At 38.9% G+C, this 18,082-nt stretch overlaps 2 protein-coding genes across 9 annotated transcripts in view; one reads left to right on the forward strand and one right to left on the reverse strand.

The window, feature by feature from the left end:
• The first annotated feature begins 4 nt into the window (after nucleotides 1–4).
• SNRPF (small nuclear ribonucleoprotein polypeptide F) lies at nucleotides 5–6,554 on the forward strand. The gene is made up of 4 exons (XM_077845892.1): nucleotides 5–139; nucleotides 2,035–2,160; nucleotides 5,772–5,836; nucleotides 6,423–6,554. Exons 1-4 carry the CDS (start codon nucleotides 137–139, stop codon nucleotides 6,487–6,489), a joined length of 261 nt encoding a protein of 86 aa, XP_077702018.1. The 5' UTR covers nucleotides 5–136; the 3' UTR covers nucleotides 6,490–6,554.
• CCDC38 (coiled-coil domain containing 38) overlaps nucleotides 5,512–18,082 on the reverse strand; it is a 47,345-nt gene continuing 34,774 nt past the window's right edge. For 3 of the 8 annotated variants that reach the window (XM_077845882.1, XM_077845879.1, XM_077845881.1), the window contains 4 exons: nucleotides 13,411–13,596; nucleotides 12,227–12,432; nucleotides 9,989–10,082; nucleotides 5,512–7,734 (listed from right to left, as the gene is read on the reverse strand). In XM_077845882.1, coding sequence (XP_077702008.1) covers nucleotides 7,621–7,734; nucleotides 9,989–10,082; nucleotides 12,227–12,432; nucleotides 13,411–13,596 — 600 coding nt within the window. In that variant the 3' untranslated portion in view covers nucleotides 5,512–7,620. Of the gene's footprint in view, nucleotides 7,735–9,673; nucleotides 9,729–9,988; nucleotides 10,083–12,226; nucleotides 12,433–13,410; nucleotides 13,597–14,096; nucleotides 15,672–18,082 lie in introns of those variants that run through there. The other 5 variants (XM_077845880.1, XM_077845887.1, XM_077845883.1 and 2 more) reach the window with 5 other exon arrangements.

The raw sequence follows: 18,082 nt of genomic DNA on the forward strand, positions 1-18,082 counted from the left end.
AAGGTCACGCTGCTGTTTGGCGGCCATTTCTCTGGAAGCTTCGCGGTTCGCGCCGGGCCGGAGTTTCTCCCGTCACGAGGGACGGACTACAGCTGGGTCGGCGGCGAGCGGCCTGCAGCGTTGGCTTGTGGTCGCAATGGTAAGGAGGCGGAGTAGGACCGGAGCCGCTAGCGAGCAAGGGAGAGCGGGGGACGCGACTCGCCCGGCCTGCTAGTTGGTTCGCGCGTTCCCCATTCATCCGCGTGAGGAGCCGCGCACCGGGTTGCCTGCCCCCTTTTCTCCCTGCTCTGGGGACCCGAGGCGCGCGCTCTTCCTCCGATGCGCTTCCTTCCCCTCTTCGTTCGAATGTGAGCCTGACGTATCCTTGCTGCCTGGGACCACAGGGTCGGGGTAAAGACGAAGCGGTTTTAAGTCTCATCCTACTCCGACAGTCGGCTTTCTCTCATTCCATCGTGTTGGGATTCCCAGCCCCGCAGCCCTCCGGAATACAGAGCCCGAGCTTTGGAGCCTTCGTTTGTTCGTTGAGCAAATTCTTTTTTTTTTTTTTTTTTTCGCTCACGCTACCTACCGGAGGACTGTTGTGGGCGTCAGAACATAAGGTGAAAAGTACTGACGCGGACCCTGCTCTAGATTTACTCAGTTGGGTAGGAGAGACAGACTTTATCGGAGGATAACATAAACACGTAATCGCAAATAACGTGAAGCGCTAAGAAGAGGGCAAACAGGATGCTGCGAGGATGCGCGATGGTACACGAGAAGAGTACCATCAGTCAGGGTGGCGTCCCTGGTCGGAGGATTTAAGCAGAAACCAGAAACCTAAATGATGCGGAATATGAAAGCCAGCCCCTCAGAGAGCAAGAGGAAGAGTGTACGAAACAGGGGACAGGAACATAGGCCCCAAAGCTGGAAAGAAACCTTGAGCAGTTGGGAGGAATTGACACAAAGCTGCGGGGGCTTGCAGGAGCTGGTTATGAGATAGGGTCGGGAAGACCTCTTAGGTCGTGTTAGGAGGTCTGGATTTTACTTCAAGTGCAGGTGAAAGCCATCGAAGCATTTTAAGCTAAAAATACTTGCCATGTGCATAAGTTGGAGAAAGACAAGAGTGAAAACTGAAGACCCGTTAGGTTATTGCAGTCGCCCCCACGTTCTTGGAGATCACTCTGAATATGGTTATCTGAAAGAGGTTTAGTAATCAAGTTTCTTGGCTCTTTTCTTTCTTTGGGCCAATGGGAGAATGGGAGAGCAGTTGAGGGAAGGAAAAGTCTGAATTCACCGGGGGAATACTACTGGTTTGCTGAATAAACCAACACTGAGTAATTGCCCATGAGTATAGGCGGCTTTGCTAAATCAAGTAAGACCCACCAGATCTAACTCCTGGAATTCCAGTGAAAGATTGTCAAATGCCATCTGCTCCCTCCTTCCCTTTGTAGCCTCACGTTCAGGGCTCTGACATCACCGAATTGTGTGTCCCTGAGATGGCCTTGTTGCTTCACTGTTCCCTCTTTTTACGTAGGTAACCTCCTCTACCTGGAACAGCCTCCTTTTCTCTCTAGAGATATCTTTCACCCTTTAAAATGGAGCCATTACTTATTTCAGGCAAACTTTCCTTTGGACTCTGGATTGATTTGATACCCATATACATAGCATATCTCCTCTTCATACATCCCAGTGTAAATCTTACTTGTTTTGCCTCCTTCCCACTGTGAGCTTCTTGAGGACAAGGACTACAGTCTGCTCACCACCACCACCACCCCCCCCCCCCCGACTACTTTTATTACCTGTGTTTCTTTGTAGCCTGGAACAATGAGTATTGTATAGTAGGTGCTCCTTGTTTAAGTGAATACTTAATGAAATTGACTAACTGGGTATTTATTTTCTCCTATGCTTTTCAACAAATAAAAGTAGTAAAGTGAGCGAGTCAAAAGTTTGCTTTATTTGGATACCATAAAATATTGGTGATTTGGTAGAGGAGAGTAGGTAATGGAAACTGAGCTAATGCAAAGTAATTGAGTCCTGTTTTTGTTCTTTGCACAGAGTTTGCCTCTCAATCCGAAACCTTTTCTGAATGGATTAACAGGAAAGCCAGTAATGGTGAAACTGAAGTGGGGAATGGAGTACAAAGGCTACCTCGTATCTGTAGATGGCTATATGAACATGCAGGTAAGTTACAAAGAGAAGGATCATTAAATTGTATTTATTTTACTTTACCTTAACTCCTCAAAGGTTGATTGTGATTTATAAGAATGTAGTTAAACAAATTGACAAACATAAAACATTCGGAAATAAAGTCAAGGTCAGGGAGAGTGATAAACTTTGCACAAGACTTACAAAACCAAAATCCAGCCATACAATTGACTTCTAGTGCTTAAAATAAAAAGGACGTCGATATTTGAGTCACAGTGGCATAAGGGAAACACAAATAAGTTTCTTGTTTTCTTTTCTTTTTTTTTTTTTTTTTTTTGCAGAAAAAGCAAAACTCTTTCAACATTTAGCTCTGAAATTTTTCAAGCAAATTTCTTAAATCTTTGAATGAATGCAAAAGACACAAAAAGTAATTCAATAAAAGCATTTCTTGAGCATTTCTTGAACTGACTGAATGCCTGTTAAGCTGGCTTCTGTAAATGTTTAGAACAGGATGTTTTGGTTTTTAAAGATTTATTTATTTATTTTAAAGAGCAAGAGTGTAGAAGTAGGGGTGGGATAGAGGAAGAGGGAGAGAGAGAATCTCTAGCGGACTCCTCACTGAGCTTGGAGCCCAACACAGGGCTCCATCTCATGACCCTGAGATAATGACCTGAGCTGAAATCAGGAGTCAGATGCTTAACGTGGCTTAACCGACTGAGCCACCCAGGCACCCCTTGTTTTATTTTTGTAATTGTGGTAAAATCTATCTAACATAAAATTTACCACTTTAACCATTTTCAAGTGTAGAACTCAGTAGCATTAAGTACATTCATATTATTATTATTATTATGCATCCATCACCATTATCCCATTTCCAGAATTCTTATATCATCCCCAGCTGAAACTATACTCATTAAAAAATACTCATACTCATTTCCCCTGTCCTCTGGTAAACATTATTCTTTCTCTGTTCTAGCTCACATGGAATTCTACAGTATTTGTCCTTTTGTGTCTGGCTCCTTTCATTTAGCATAATGTTTTCAAGGTTCATCCATATTGTAGCATGTACCAGAATTTCATTCCTTTTAATGACTGAAATAATATTCCACTGTATATGTATAGCACATTTTAATCCATTGTTCTGTTGGTGGACATCTGAATTGTTTTCCACCTTCCAGCTGTTGTGAATAATGCAATGAACATGGATGTACAAATCTATGTTAGAGGTTCTGCTTTTGCTTCTTTTGATATATATCCAGAAGTGGAATTGCTGGATCATACAGGAATTGTTTTCTTTCATTTTTTTAAGGAACTGTTATACTGTTATCTATAGCAGATGTACCATTTTACATTCCATCAGCAAAGCATAAAGGTTCCGCTTTCTTCACGTCTCCCCACCAACACTTGTTTTTTTCTGTTTCTTTGATAATAGCCATCCTAATAAGTATAAAATATCTCATTATTTTGATTTGCATTTCCCCAGTGATATCTGCAATTAGTGATATCTGCAATTTTTATGTGCTTATTGGCTATATATCTTTTTTGGAGAAATGCCTGTTCATGTCCTTTGCCCAAAGACTGGGATGTTTTCTTCGTTGCTTAATTGTAGTAGTTTCCTGCCAGGTTTTTGAGAAAAGAGTTTGAAGTTACATATTCCTGAAGCATAGGTATTTATGTGACTAATGGCAGATGGATTTTTAGAAGTTACTTAGATGGGTGGTCATTCCAACTATGACTCCCGAGTATACTGGTAGTACTAGGAAGAATGCTCACAGGGGTACATGTAGGCAAAAAGCTGAGATTTTCCTTAAGAGGTTACCACTTGAACAAACGATGCTTAGATCCCCAAAGTTCTTATAGAGCATGGTTTTGGCCTGGAAAATTCCTCAAGCAGGAATCATTTACCAAAGCCATAGAAAAATCAGAAGAGTATATCATTCTGCTGAAAATGTTTCAGACTTAAGATAGTGATGGTGATTATACAACTTTATGAATACATTAAAAACCACTGGCTTAGGGCAGTCTGGGTGGCTCAGTGGTTTGGCTCCTGCCTTCAGCCCAGGGTGTGATCCTGGAGACCCGGGATCCAGTCCCACATCAGGCTCCCTGCTTGGAGCCTGCTTCTCCCTCTGCCTGTGTCTCTGCCTCTGCCTCTCTCTCTCTCTCTCAAATAAATAAATAAATAAAGTCTTTAAAATAAAAACTGACTTATATACTATAAAAGTGAATTTTATGCTATGGGAATTACATTTCAATAAAAGAAAGAAATAAAGAATATCCACCACATATTTGGTTTTAGAAGTATCATAGTTCATGGTGAGCCTGCCGGAGTTGTGAAGTGTCTCTGAGTAACCACATTAATGATGTTCTTAAGTTTGTTTATTGAGTGAATATTTTTTAAAAGCCCATTGTGTCCGTGGCTCTGTGAATAAACCAATGAGCAAAACTAAGTCCCTACTTCCAAGGAGTTTATGTTGTGGTAGTGGGAGATGGTAATATAATGTGATACCTGGTAATGATAGATACTATGGAGAAAAAAAGCAGAAACGGGGTATTGACAAGAATGTGCAGTGTTAGGATAGCTAGGGAAAGGTTCTCTGAGGAAGTAAATTTAAGCAAAGAACAGGATTGAGTGAGCAACTGAAGAGAGTATCTGGAAAGAGCATATCTCAGTTTGAGGGAGCAGCAAGTACACAAGCCTTGTGGCAGGAACTTGCTTGGTGTGTTCAAGGCATGGCAAGGCAAAAGCAGAATGACTTAGGGGAAGAAGAATAATAAGGTTGGAATGGTAGTCCTAGAGGCCCTTTTAAATGATTGTGTTTTGTTTTGTTTTTTAAGATTTTATTTATTTATTCATGAGTGACACAGAGAGGGAGAGAGAGAGGCAGAGACACAGGCAGAGGGAGAAGCAGGCTCCATGCAGGGAGCCTGATATGGGACTCGATCCTGGGTCTCCAGGATCATGCCCTGGGCTGAAGGCGGCGCTAAACCGCTGAGCCACCCAGGCTGCCCATGATTGTGTTTTTTAAAATAACAAAGTTTATTACTTGTATGCAGAAGGAAATCTAAACATTTTAATGTAAAAATTAGTTTCCTGAAGTAACTATAAAGGTCACTCTGAATTGTTTAACTTTCTCTTAGGAACTTATTTTGCTGTTTATGTGCACATAATTTTAAAAAATTCTTATTCCATCCTTTGGTTTGGGTGTTGATTAATATAAAAGTATTTGATATTTTAGCCATAGATTTTGTACCCTGAATTTTGTAACTTTATGTAACTGGATTTTTGGAAAACTTTTAAAATTGCAACTTATTCATAAATTGGAAATTGTCTTCCTCTACATATCGTTTTAATGTCTAATAGAAAGAAGTGTTACATAACAGAAATTTTTAAAAATTGTTGAAACAAGCTTTATTATATATTCTACATCCATCGATGTTAACTTTACGGAATGTTTATGTGAAACCCAAAAAGTACTACAATAGTAGAAGGCGGCTAATCTATTAATTATAGATAAATGTGAGTTGTTGGTATAGAAAGGTCTCAGTTAATAAGTTCTCTCACCAGTATTACCTAATATTTTAGATAGTGTTACATTATTTTCTCCCTGTGTTAATACGCTAATATATTTTCTTTTTTTTTAAAGCTTGCAAACACAGAAGAATACATAGATGGAGCGTTGTCTGGACATTTGGGTGAAGTTTTAATAAGGTAACAAAACAGCAGTATATGTAAAGAGAACACTGGAAATACCTATTTAAATCGACTAGTGCCTCAATTTCAGAATTTAAAAATTACTGTTAATTTAACATAATATTCTACAATTAGACTTAAAGAGTTTTGAAGTCCTTAAACTTGTCAAAGAAGATGGAATGTTTTGGGAGTTATTCATCTTTCAGATTTTTCTAGTGTTAATACTAAATTCTAGCTCTTAGCTCTAACCTTTTTCAGTGGTTTTAGTTGCAAGAGCTTGGTTTTGAATTTTAGTTGGATCTGGCTGCTGTTAGGGATTTTTTTGTACGTTCATTTTCTTGAACTAGCATCACACCTTCAAATTTGACTCATGCCTTATGGAAGATCATAAAGATACTATTTTATAAAACATTCAGGTAGTAAATAAGTGACATTTGCTTTTTAACAAATCAATAGTAAAACATTTTTTAAAAAAGAATGAAGTGATATATTTTAAATTTAGCATTCACTATTTTTGTCATCAAAAATATCTAGCAATAGTAATTTAGATTTTAATGTGGTTTTTGGATGGGAACAACAAAATGGATTGTTTTTTTATTTACAGGTGTAATAATGTCCTTTATATCAGGGGTGTTGAAGAAGAGGAAGAAGATGGAGAAATGAGAGAATAGCATCTTTTGTGGGGAATGTTTTTTATATATATTTCTAGACAATAAACTTTTTTTTTTCAACTTGACTCATGAACTATTCATATTCAGATATTTTAAATGCAGAGTTCAAATGTTGAAACAGTAGAAAGATTATTCAAAGGAGTAATACTTTAAGAGCCACTCAACTTCATTCGAGTTGGTTTTCTTTTGTAAGCTCAGTATTCTTTTTCTATAGGGGAAAATTATATGCTTCATAAACATTTATGAAGGTGAATTTCAGCCCTTTTTTGTGATTATATATTAACTGAGACCTTTTAAGAACAGCTGTTTCTTTTAAAGTTATTTTTGAAACAGCTTGACAGGTATAAAGTTAAATATATTCTTAGAACTAATTATATACTGTTTTACTCAGTAGTCAACAAATTACATGTTAATTCTATGTCAGTGTAAGCTAATAACGTACGTGTTATATCGAAAATTGAAATATCACCTGAAAATTAAAATGATTGTGGATATAGAGCACAACAGAAATTGTGAACTGATGTTTAGGCTGAAGGCATATGGTTTGTTCACTTAAGAGAATTAAGTGTTCTGAACAGAACTCCTTAATGTTAATTAAAAACCAGTCTCACAAAAAACAAACAAAAAAAACAGTCTCGCAGTTATATTCTGAGAATATACTAGTGGTTTCGCTTAAGTTTTAAGCTCTTCAAAACCATTTAGATGTTTTAGAGTTATACATCCTTAAAATGTATACTCCACAGTGATAAAAGTATACTATGAACTGTGGACTGATTAAAAACAAATTAGTTAACTAATCATTTAAAGTCCCATGTTGTCAGAATGCCAGTATTGCAACTCAATGGCCATTCACCACATAGTTACACCAATAAAGTAAACTTTGGATGTGTATCCCCAACTGGGGCAACTGAGATATAAATGTTTAGCTATATGGAATTGTACTTAGTATATGATACTAAAAAGCTTCAACAAAAGAAAACTCCTTCCCAATCCTATAACCGCTAGAATAAGTGCCTGTCTTCCTCAAATTGGTTAGGCCAGCATATGGGGCAGAATATTGCCAATATTGAAAACCAGAATCTACAGAATATGCCTAGAACGTTCTGGTAATGAATGTCTTACTGCTCCTATTCAAGTGAAAAAATATTCTTCCTCTAGTGATTTTGTTCTTGTATCCTTGACTAAAAGTAGTTCATGTTTGTTACCAGATGGAGGTTTTGAGCGATAGACAAGTTGTCTTCCCAGCTGAAATAAAAGAAAAATACTTAATATTTTTAGCATACTATTTTCAATGGAATTATAAGTAAAATAATAACAACTTGATTTTTCCAAGGAATAACCTGGCTTAAAATAGTAAATAATTACCGTTACAAAGGGATTGATAACCTAATGGGTGTGCGACTTGCTAGGCAAAAATTAACAAATAGAGCACCACAGTTTGCAGGAGACAGAGCAGTTAGGTTTTATGGGAAAGTTGGGAGATTTAGGTAATCATCAAAAAGCCTGTGTTTCAGATATAGTTGGCCTGGAAAAGCACCATGTTTAAGGCCAACATTTCATTTCTCAGTGCCATAGCAAGTTTTTCCTCCATTGGTTAGAAGAGATCACTTTTCTCTGCTGAACACCAGTTGACTGGCATTTAGAAATTCTGTTAGATAAAAACTTGAAAAACCATGTACCTCTTCTTAAACACTAATAATCCTGTTGGCTCTTAGATGTGTTCCCACCAGGAAAGGCTTAGGGAAATCCCTTAATTCATATCTTTTCATTCTGTGGGGCATATACTCAAGTATATTATACTATTCATTATTTCTCTCTTTTAGTCTTTTCCTTCCTTCTTCATGTATTTACTTTGGTTTTGCTTCTATATCTGAATTTGTTTAGTAAATGAAACAGATGAGTATATTTTTCTGTTGAAAATGAGATTGATGGAACATCTCCACTGTGTTTCAAAAGGGGTCCTATCATGTGAGACTGTACCCTGCATTACAGAATTTGACATTCCTGGCCCATGGGAACTAAGAATAGCAGTCTTCTCCATCATTTTATCAACAAAAATGGTCTTAGGGACTGGAATCCCTGAATTCCTTTCTTAATGTCAGATTTAATGTCAGATTTATTTTTCTCTGTCAACAATCTTTTGGTAATCTTTGTCATTAATACTGCCTGAGAAAATTGCCAGTAATGAAGTGCCCTGACTGGATAAGAACTTCTGTCAGAGGCTTCGTACATTGTCAACTGATCAAATTGGCATTTTTTTTCATCCATCTTCCCATTTTAGTTTTCACTCTCATTTTTAGTCTGCTAATTTAATAAGCATTTATTGAATATCCACTGTGTGCCAGACCTTAGGGACACAAAGTTCGTAAAAACTCACAGTCTAGAAGGAAAGGTGATGGATATATTAAAAATAATCATTTCAGTTTGGTGAGCTTAGTGAATAGTAGTTTGTATACATGGAAGGGTAATACTCCTTTGGAAGAAAGAGGGCAGGTCTTTATAAGAAGAGCTGCCCTAGAGAAGTCAGACTCTTTATAAGTTGAAGTGCTTATTTAAGTCAAATTAAGATAACACTTTTTGACATACATATTAATAGTTAACACATTTCAGAAACTTTTTCAAGTACTTACCTCAAAAGGCTGGTTGTGAAGCACACAATAAGTATTCACTGTAGGTTAGCTATTAATATGGTAAGAATCAATGTCCATAGTAGCTTTGCAGATAACCGTGAAATTGGCTTCCCCAAATCTATTTCAGACCCTAACCTTCCCTTCAGAGGAAGGAGAGTAGTGTATATAGAAACACAATGTCCTCCATACCCAGTGGGAAGTCAAGAACCACATATACTTAGTGACTGCCCAATCCCAGACTTCTTATTGGACAGTTAATCTTGGAATATAAAGAACCTTGACTTCTGGTCCTTGAACCTGCTGCTAAATCTAAGCGACTCTGAGTAAATCAGTTTAATGCCAACTATTAATCTTATTTTTTACAATGTGAGGATTAGAAGACCTTTCCAATCATACACAGTTCTCTGGGTTTGCTGTCTCCATTGCCTGATTGAAAGTAGCAAGGCTCATGTAAGAAGGAGAATGTATATATAAATACATAGAATACTTCCAGAAGGATCCAGATGAAACTTTTAGGAGGTTGTATCAAGGGAGGGGAACTGAGGATAACTTACTTTTCACTAAATACTGTTGTATCTTTTGAACTTTGAGATATATGCTTGTTATTACCTATTCAAAAAAATTAAAGCAAAAATTATCAGTTTCATGAACCTGGAGCTAAAGAAAAAGGAGAGGGGAAAAGTTTCTTTTACTAAAAAGTGGGTCTAATGGAGAACTGTAGACCTAGAAATTTGAATTATCTCCCAAGTAACAAGGAATCAGCGATCAATCAAAGCTGGATATATTACATGATTTTGGTATTTTGCTTTTATGCCACAGAAGTGCTCACATCCTGACATAGTTGGGCCTGTTGATAACAAAACACAAACCTTTTTCTTTGGTTGTGCTACTGCTCTTTCTAGAGCAGCTTTTAGCCTTTCCTCTTGGTGTTTTTGTTTTTCTTTCATTTTCTCTTCACGTAACCTGTCAAAAAAGGAAAACATTCTTTTATTTTTTTTTAATTTTTATTTATTTATGATAGTCAAACACAGATAGAGAGAGGCAGAGACACAGGCAGAGGGAGAAGCAGGCTCCCATGTACCGGGAGCCCGACGTGGGATTCGATCCCGGGTCTCCAGGATCACGCCCTGGGCCAAAGGCAGGCGCCAAACCGCTGCGCCACCCAGGGATCCCGGAAAACATTCTTTTAACTATAAATCACAGAAAGTAAACAAAGACCTACATTATTTTTTAGTAATAAATGAAATATTATAAGCTCTCAAAGTTAAAATAATACTTCACCTTCACTTCACCCATATTGTGTTTTTTAGCATTCAGGTGAAATCTCAACAACAGGTCCCATTTGTGTTAAAATTGGAGAAAATTGCTAGTCACCATTTTGGAAGGAGTAAAATCTACCCATATCTTGGTCTAAAACAAGCATCTCAGCAAAGCCTTCTTGTCACTCCACTTACATTTTAGCACTTTGCAGTTAATGTGTACAAGGCCTCTCGAATTAACACCCAGCCCCTGCTTTAGTCTTTTACTAAAGTATAAGGTACAGAAAAGTGCATAAACCACAGTGTATATAGTTCAGTGAATTGCCACAAAAGTGTACTTTTCCAGTTAATCTTTTTGAATGGTCTCCTGAAATTAAGACCAAGAACTGCTATTTGTCTTTTTCTCTTTAGGGTTGTTGTGAGGATAAAATTAAATTAGATGACCTATGTCAACTGTCTGGCCAATGCCTGGTGCAGAATAGTCCCTCACGAAGTCATAGCTATTTTATGGACTTACACAGTTATAAGTAACATTTACTGAATATTTTTTATGCAAAATGAGTTGTTAATGTACCTCTACACCATAGGAAAAAACAAAATTCTCTTTTTGATAATGGTAAACAACTAGAAATAGATTCATTTATCACTACTGAAAATAAGTTGTATTTACAATTCAATGAGCATATATTTCCTACCATAGAATAAGATGCAAGTTAATGTAATCTGTCATGGGTCATCTTATGGGAGTAATTTTTTTATAATTAAAAAATTTTTTCCTTTATATTAAATGAAATCCTATCAGGATCACCTTAATGTATTCTGTACTTTGTTTTTAAATGGGGGAAACAATACTCCCCGTACACTGGTAAGTTATAACAAAATATCTAACATTAGTACCTAATATTTGAATACTCACTATGTGCCATGCACAAACCCTATGAGATAAGTACCATTATTACTGCCCATTTTACAGATAACTGAGACATAGGAGAGATTATGTGCTGTACCTAAGGTCACAGAAGTTGTAAATGGGCAGAACCTGCATTGAAGCCAAGCAGGTCAGCCATAGTGTTAGTCTGCCTCTTAACTTTTTTTGTTGTTGTTAGGACACGAACAGTATTGCACCTATAAGCATTGTCTACGTGCCACATTATTCTAGGGATCATATATTTATAATCATTGCCCCAAAGGTAGTTATCTTTATTTAATTCACTATGGAAGTTTGTAAATCAGTACATTCTCCTTGAAAGGCAAGTTAGGTAAGGATGTGGAGATGGGTGTCGAGGTGGGGACAGAGTGCTGTTCCAAGGATGATAATCCTCATGAAGTTGTCTTGAGGAATGAGTGAGTTAATGTGTAGATGCTGTGTGTGTAAGTGTTGCCAGTTATGCACTGAGAAAAACCTTCATTGCATGGCTCTTTCAAACAATTCCTTCATGTATAGTCTCCTTGCAGTGAACAGCTCCTAATTCTATGCCTTGGGACCTCTACTATAACTGCAATTCCCCTTCCACAAGATAGCTCTTCAAAAATAATAAGTTGTGAATATTCATCCTGAAAATCCATTTTTTTCAGACTTAACTCCTTTACCCATCTCAAACTAGATCAGTTGCTCTGGTGAACTCTTTCCTTCACAGTGCTCATTACTTGGTAATGACACATTATCTCATAAGAATATTTGATTAATATGTCTCCCACATGAAATAATAGCTCTAGAAGGGCAGGGCTGGGTTTGGATATACAGCATCTTTCTTGAGATCCTTGCCATGTAATGGCTTGCTCAGTGAAAATATTTTCTCATCTCATTAAGTCATTCACTACACCTCCATCATAAGACATTGACTATACTTTTGCCGTCGTTCTTTCTGTTTTATCCTCTCAATTGCCTCCACATTTTCTTTGGGAATGGATTCAATGAGATCGCTCAATTCCACCAGGCGAGACTCTACTTTTACCAGCTTTTGAACTGGGTTGAGGCTGCCGACATCAGCATCTCCAGTGCAGACTTTGTATACTTGATTAATCTTTTTACTAAGAGAGTCTATCAGTTTTTCCTGAGATTGAAAAGAAAAGGGGAACAGAAAACAAAACATCTCATGACTATTTCTTTGTTCTTTCAATAAATGTAAAATTCTATTTTACTGTATTTTAATGAAAAGGCTCTTATGTGCTACTACATATTTCTTTTTAACGAAAAAACTTTAGGGATGCCTGGGTGGCTCAGTCAGTTAAGCACCTGACTTTGGCTCAGGTCCTGATCTCAGAGTCTGGGATCAAGCCCCAGCCCAAGCACCACAGGATGGGCTCCGTGCTCAGCAGGGAGTCTACTTGTCCTCCTCCTCCCTCTGCCCCACCCCCAGCTCGTCCTCTCTCTCTCTCTCTCTCTCTCAAGTAAATAAATAATGAAAAAAAAAATAGAATGGTGAGAAAATGCAGCAGTGATATAATTTTAGATTATTACTATAGTAACACCTTTTTTTTTTCTTTAAAAAATATTTCAGTCTAGGTATAAAAAGGCAATTTTAATATGACAATATCCTTACGCTTGAGTGTTTTGTGTATCTGATTCCCTGAACATTCAGGTAAAAGCAATAAATACATAGATTTTAAATCCTTTTTTTTTTTTTGCCACTTCAGTGCATCTCTTTGCAACATGGCATGTGAGCTCCGTTTCTTTTTTTTTTTTCACTTACTACTCTTCATTGTTGAAACTACAGTCACCCTACATGAAAGCTATTTGCATACATACATGCCTTATCTCCCCTTCTAGACTTTAGCACCTGGAGGGCAGGAGTTATGTTTATACTTCTATCTAAAGCAGCACCTTGCACATAACTATGCACTTAATAAATGTTTGCTGAATAAATGGCTGAGTGCATTTTGAGAGGAAAAAAAGTTACAAGCAAACAGATTGCCAGGCTGGCCTACAAAGCCTTTTGAGGAGTTTAATTTTCACTCTTGCAACTGGAAGCTGTTGCCATATTCTGGTCTAAGTAGAGGCTTGGGCCAAACCTTGCTGATGATCCCTGTACCTGGCCACTGCGCCGTCTTAACTGTTGGTAGATATGTTCGAGCTTGTAGGTAATGTGTTTCGGGACCATGTAACTCTCAGGCTCTTTCTCCACCGTGTACCCGGCATTCGCAGTTAAGAGGATCTCAATAAATTGATGGGCAAAGTAAATCGTTCTCCAGGTAGCAGCCTGCCCCCATTCCTGCTTCTGCTCAAGAAGATGAAAATCGGGTGTCACCTGCCAGCCGCCGGCTCCTGCGCCTGCTCTTCGGCTCCCTGCCCGCTCCAACCAACCATGCTCTCCGCCCTCGCCCGCCCTGCCGGCGCCGCTCTCCGCCGCAGCTTCAGCACCTCGGCCCAGAACAATGCTAAAGTAGCTGTGCTTGGGGCTTCCGGAGGAATTGGGCAGCCCCTTGCGCTGCTTCTCAAGAACAGCCCCTTAGTGAGCCGCCTGACCCTCTACGATATTGCTCATACACCCGGAGTGGCCGCAGATCTGAGCAACCGTGAAAGGCTACCTCGGACCTGAGCAGCTGCCGGATTGCCTCAAAGGCTGCGATGTGGTGGTTATTCCAGCTGGAGTCCCAAGAAAACCAGGCATGACACGGGATGACCTGTTCAACATCAATGCCTCAATTGTGGCCACCCTGACTGCTGCCTGCGCCCAGCATTGCCCCGAGGCCATGATCTGCATCATTTCAAATCCGGTCAACTCCACCATCCCAATTGCAACGGAGGTTTTCAAGAAACACGGAGCTTACGACCCCAATAAAATCTTCGGGGTGACGACCCTGGACATTGTCAGGGCCAACACTTTCATTGCAGAACTAAAGGGTTTGGATCCCGCACGAGTCAATGTTCCTGTCATTGGCGGTCATGCCGGGAAGACCATCATCCCCCTGATCTCTCAGTGCACTCCCAAGGTGGACCTTCCCCAGGACCAGCTGACAGCCATCACTGGGCGGATTCAGGAGGCCGGCACGGAGGTGGTGAAGGCCAAAGCTGGAGCAGGCTCTGCCACCCTGTCCATGGCATACGCTGGAGCTCGGTTTGTCTTCTCCCTTGTGGATGCAATGAATGGGAAGGAAGGAGTTGTCGAATGTTCCTTTGTTAAATCCCAGGAAGCAGACTGTGCCTATTTATCCACACCATTACTGCTGGGGAAAAAGGGCATCGAGAAGAATCTAGGCATTGGCAAGATCTCCCCTTTTGAAGAGAAGATGATAGCAGAAGCCATCCCCGAGCTGAAGGCCTCCATCAAAAAGGAAGAGGAGTTTGTGAAGAACATGAAATGAAAGGGCAGCCAGCTAGCAGTCCGTTTCCCTAACTTATGAAGGCATCATGTCCCTGCAAAGCCATCTCCTGCCCTCATGTTTCCGTTGCGTTAACCACCAGAGTCATGTTAATGTCACCACCCCTTCCAATCGCAAGTCCGTCAATGTGTGCATCAATAAAAGCAGGCTTCCATTTTCAAAAAAAAAAAAAAAAAAAGATGAAAATCATCGTGAAGCCAAGGACAAGTTAAACTCAAGACAGATATGGCTTCAGGAGCCATGGGAAAACCCTCCTGCAATCACAGATTGCTTACAGAGCCACCAGCACTTAATTACAAGTCCAGGTCTCTTACCAATAGTTTGCTTCAGATAGCTTGTGTCTCTCACCTCCTGGTTTAACCACTTTTCTGATGGTCCTGTTTACCTCTAAGCACCCTTTCTTCCCTGACACTTACTGTATTTTCCTGTTTATATTAAAAACATGCTGTTTTTCACACCTCCACCTGATACAACTGTATGCTCACTGGAATTGAAACCCAAAACTTAAAAAAAATGCACCTTTTAGAAAACTTGGAAAAGCACAAACTAATATTAAAGGAAAAAGTAAAAGAAAAATGCAGAAAGGCCTATTTGCTGTAAAGCTCTTTTTTGTTCTCCCTTTCTAAATAACATTGTTTCCTACTTATATTAGTGCATTCATTTTAGAGAACTTTAGGAATACAGGGATATATAAGGGAAAATAAAAGCAGCCCACTCATCAAGAAGTGTATATTTGGTATGTGAAAACAATTTTGTTGCAGTGGGAGTCCTAATTTTAAAAATATGAACAGTGGTTCTGAGAAAAAAGCAACTTTGATATGAGAATGGTTAGAGTTGATGAAAATTTCCGATGGTGAGCTCTTGAACCATAAGACTGTTAGAGGTGGATGGATAGTGGCCTTTCAGGATGTCTTCTTTTTTCTAGAATGCCTTTTTCTTTTTTTTTTTTTTTCTTTTTTTTAAGTTCTCCCTGTGAAACAGAAAAGGAAAAGACAAGGAGAGATGTTTTCTTAAGATAACAAGGTAAGGACAGCATAAGAAATAGGCTTAGGAAATGAGGTTAAGGAATATATACTCATATATGAGAAAGATGAGGGCCTGGCCCAGCAGAGCAAAAACGCAAAGGAAAAAGGAAGCTCAAGGTACAGGCCTTCTGATGACCTAGAAGTGAGGTGTCCAATCCCCGGAGCTGCCACCAGATGGCAGACCCAGTCCAGAGTCCCTCAGAGGAGGAGCTGCCTGGGAGGCTGCAAGAGTTGGGAGGAGTTCCTGCTGCTCCCCAGAGGTAGAGTGGGCCAGAGTTGTGGAAGACCAAAACTGGGATAAAGGCTTTGGATGCCTTCCAACAGTGAATAGGACGTGACCTGACCAGGGTGATGTGTAGGAGTAATAATTCTATCAAAATTGGATAAGAGAGTGGGAGATGTATAGATGCCATTTAAAGTTTTTCTTTCTTAAGGATTCTCTAATTCTAATCCATGTCACATTCTGCTGTGTGCTGACTGCAAATAACTCCCAATTGAACTAGATCAGCTCCCTGTTTGAAAGAATAAAAGAGATGAATACATCCTTCAGATTGTTCAGTAGCTTACATTCCATTTCATGTTCAATGAAAATGAACAGATAACAGCTACACAAAACAATGTGAATGAATCTCAAACATAATTTTGAGAAAAAGAAGCCAGATAAGCTAGACATACTACATGATTCCACTTATATAAAGTTCAAAACATGAAAGCTAGTTGATAAGTCAGGATTGCAGTCACCTTTGACAGATGGTAGAGACTGGAAAGAGAGCCTGAGGGAAGCTTCTGCAGGGAGTTATAATGGTCTGTTCCCTAAACATGGGTGTGTTCACTTTGAGGAAAGTTCTTAAGAGATATTTATAGAATTTGTGCATTTTCCAATATTATACTTGAATTTAAAATTTTATTTTAAAAAGTAAAATACTGAATCAAAAATGCATTTAGGGAGTAGTAAGTAGTGTAGAAGTTTAGCAAGAATAAAACTTTGATTTTATAGTTATAAATCCAGAGTAACTATGATCATTTATGAGTATCAAAGTTAGATTATAAGCTGTTTACTAATGAAGGATTATGTTTTGTCCATTTGGGGACCTGAAAGAATAGGAGTGATTCCTTTTTTTTTTTTTTTTTTAAGATTTTATTTATTTATTCATGAGAGAGAGAGAGGCAGAGACACAGGCAGAGGGAGAAGCAGGCTCCATGCAGGGAGCCCGACGTGGGACTTGATCCAGGGTCTCCAGGATCACGCCCCGGGCTGAAGGCGGTGCTGAACCGCTGAGCCACCCAGGGATCCCCTAGGAGTGATTCTAAAAATACTTTTCCCCTATCATTTCCCTGCTCTGTTCCCTCTTTCCCTTGGGAGCATTTCCCATCTCTAGGAGACACTATGAATTATTAGGCCTATTTTCCCAGAGCGTGTAATTCTTGAATACCAAAATTATACCTGTGACCAAAATTTATCTTTTAAAAAGTAATTTTCAGATCAATTCTACTACCTATTCTGCTTAGGGATCCGGTTGCCTCAGAATTTAAGAGTATTGAAAACGTTAACTGTTTGTAGAGCTGTCTGAAACTTGGATGAAGGGGTTTGGTTGGGGAGGGTGAAATACCGCTGATACTTATCTGACATTTTTTATGCCGATCAGCTTCAGAATTATTGAAAACAATTGAAGAGTGGAAGCAACCCAAATGTTCATCCACAGATGAATGGATAAACAGAATGTGGAATACAAATACAATAGAATATTCTTCAGCCATAAAAGAAATTCAGTTCTGACACATGCTATAACATGGATGAAACTTGAAAACATTATGCTAGGGATCCCTGGGTGGCGCAGCGGTTTGGCGCCTGCCTTTGGCCCAGGGCGCGATCCTGGAGACCCGGGATCGAATCCCACATCGGGCTTCCGATGCATGGAGCCTGCTTCTCTCTCTGTCTGTGTCTCTGCCCCTCTCTCTCTCTCTCTGTGACTATCATGAATAAATAAATAAAATCTTAAAAAAAAAAAAAAAAAAGAAAACATTATGCTAAATGCAAAAGGACAACTATTGTATGATTCCGTTAATGTGAGGTGCCTAAAAATAGGCAAATTTATAGACAAGAAGCAGAATAAGTTACCAGAGGCCAGGAAGATGAAGGAAGAGAGAATTCTTGTTTAATAAGCACAGAGTTTCTATTTGATGAAAAATTCTATGAATAGATGGTGGTGATGGTTACCCAATACTGCAAATATACTTAATCACACTGAATTGTACACTTAAAATGGTAAATTTTGTCAAGTATGTTTTACCACACATACGGCTTTAAAAAAGCCAACATTGAAGAACTGAAAGGTGGCTGTCATCCCACGTCTTG

The sequence above is a fragment of the Canis aureus genome, chromosome 13, assembly GCF_053574225.1.
Source record: "Canis aureus isolate CA01 chromosome 13, VMU_Caureus_v.1.0, whole genome shotgun sequence".
Taxonomy (NCBI): domain Eukaryota; kingdom Metazoa; phylum Chordata; class Mammalia; order Carnivora; family Canidae; genus Canis; species Canis aureus.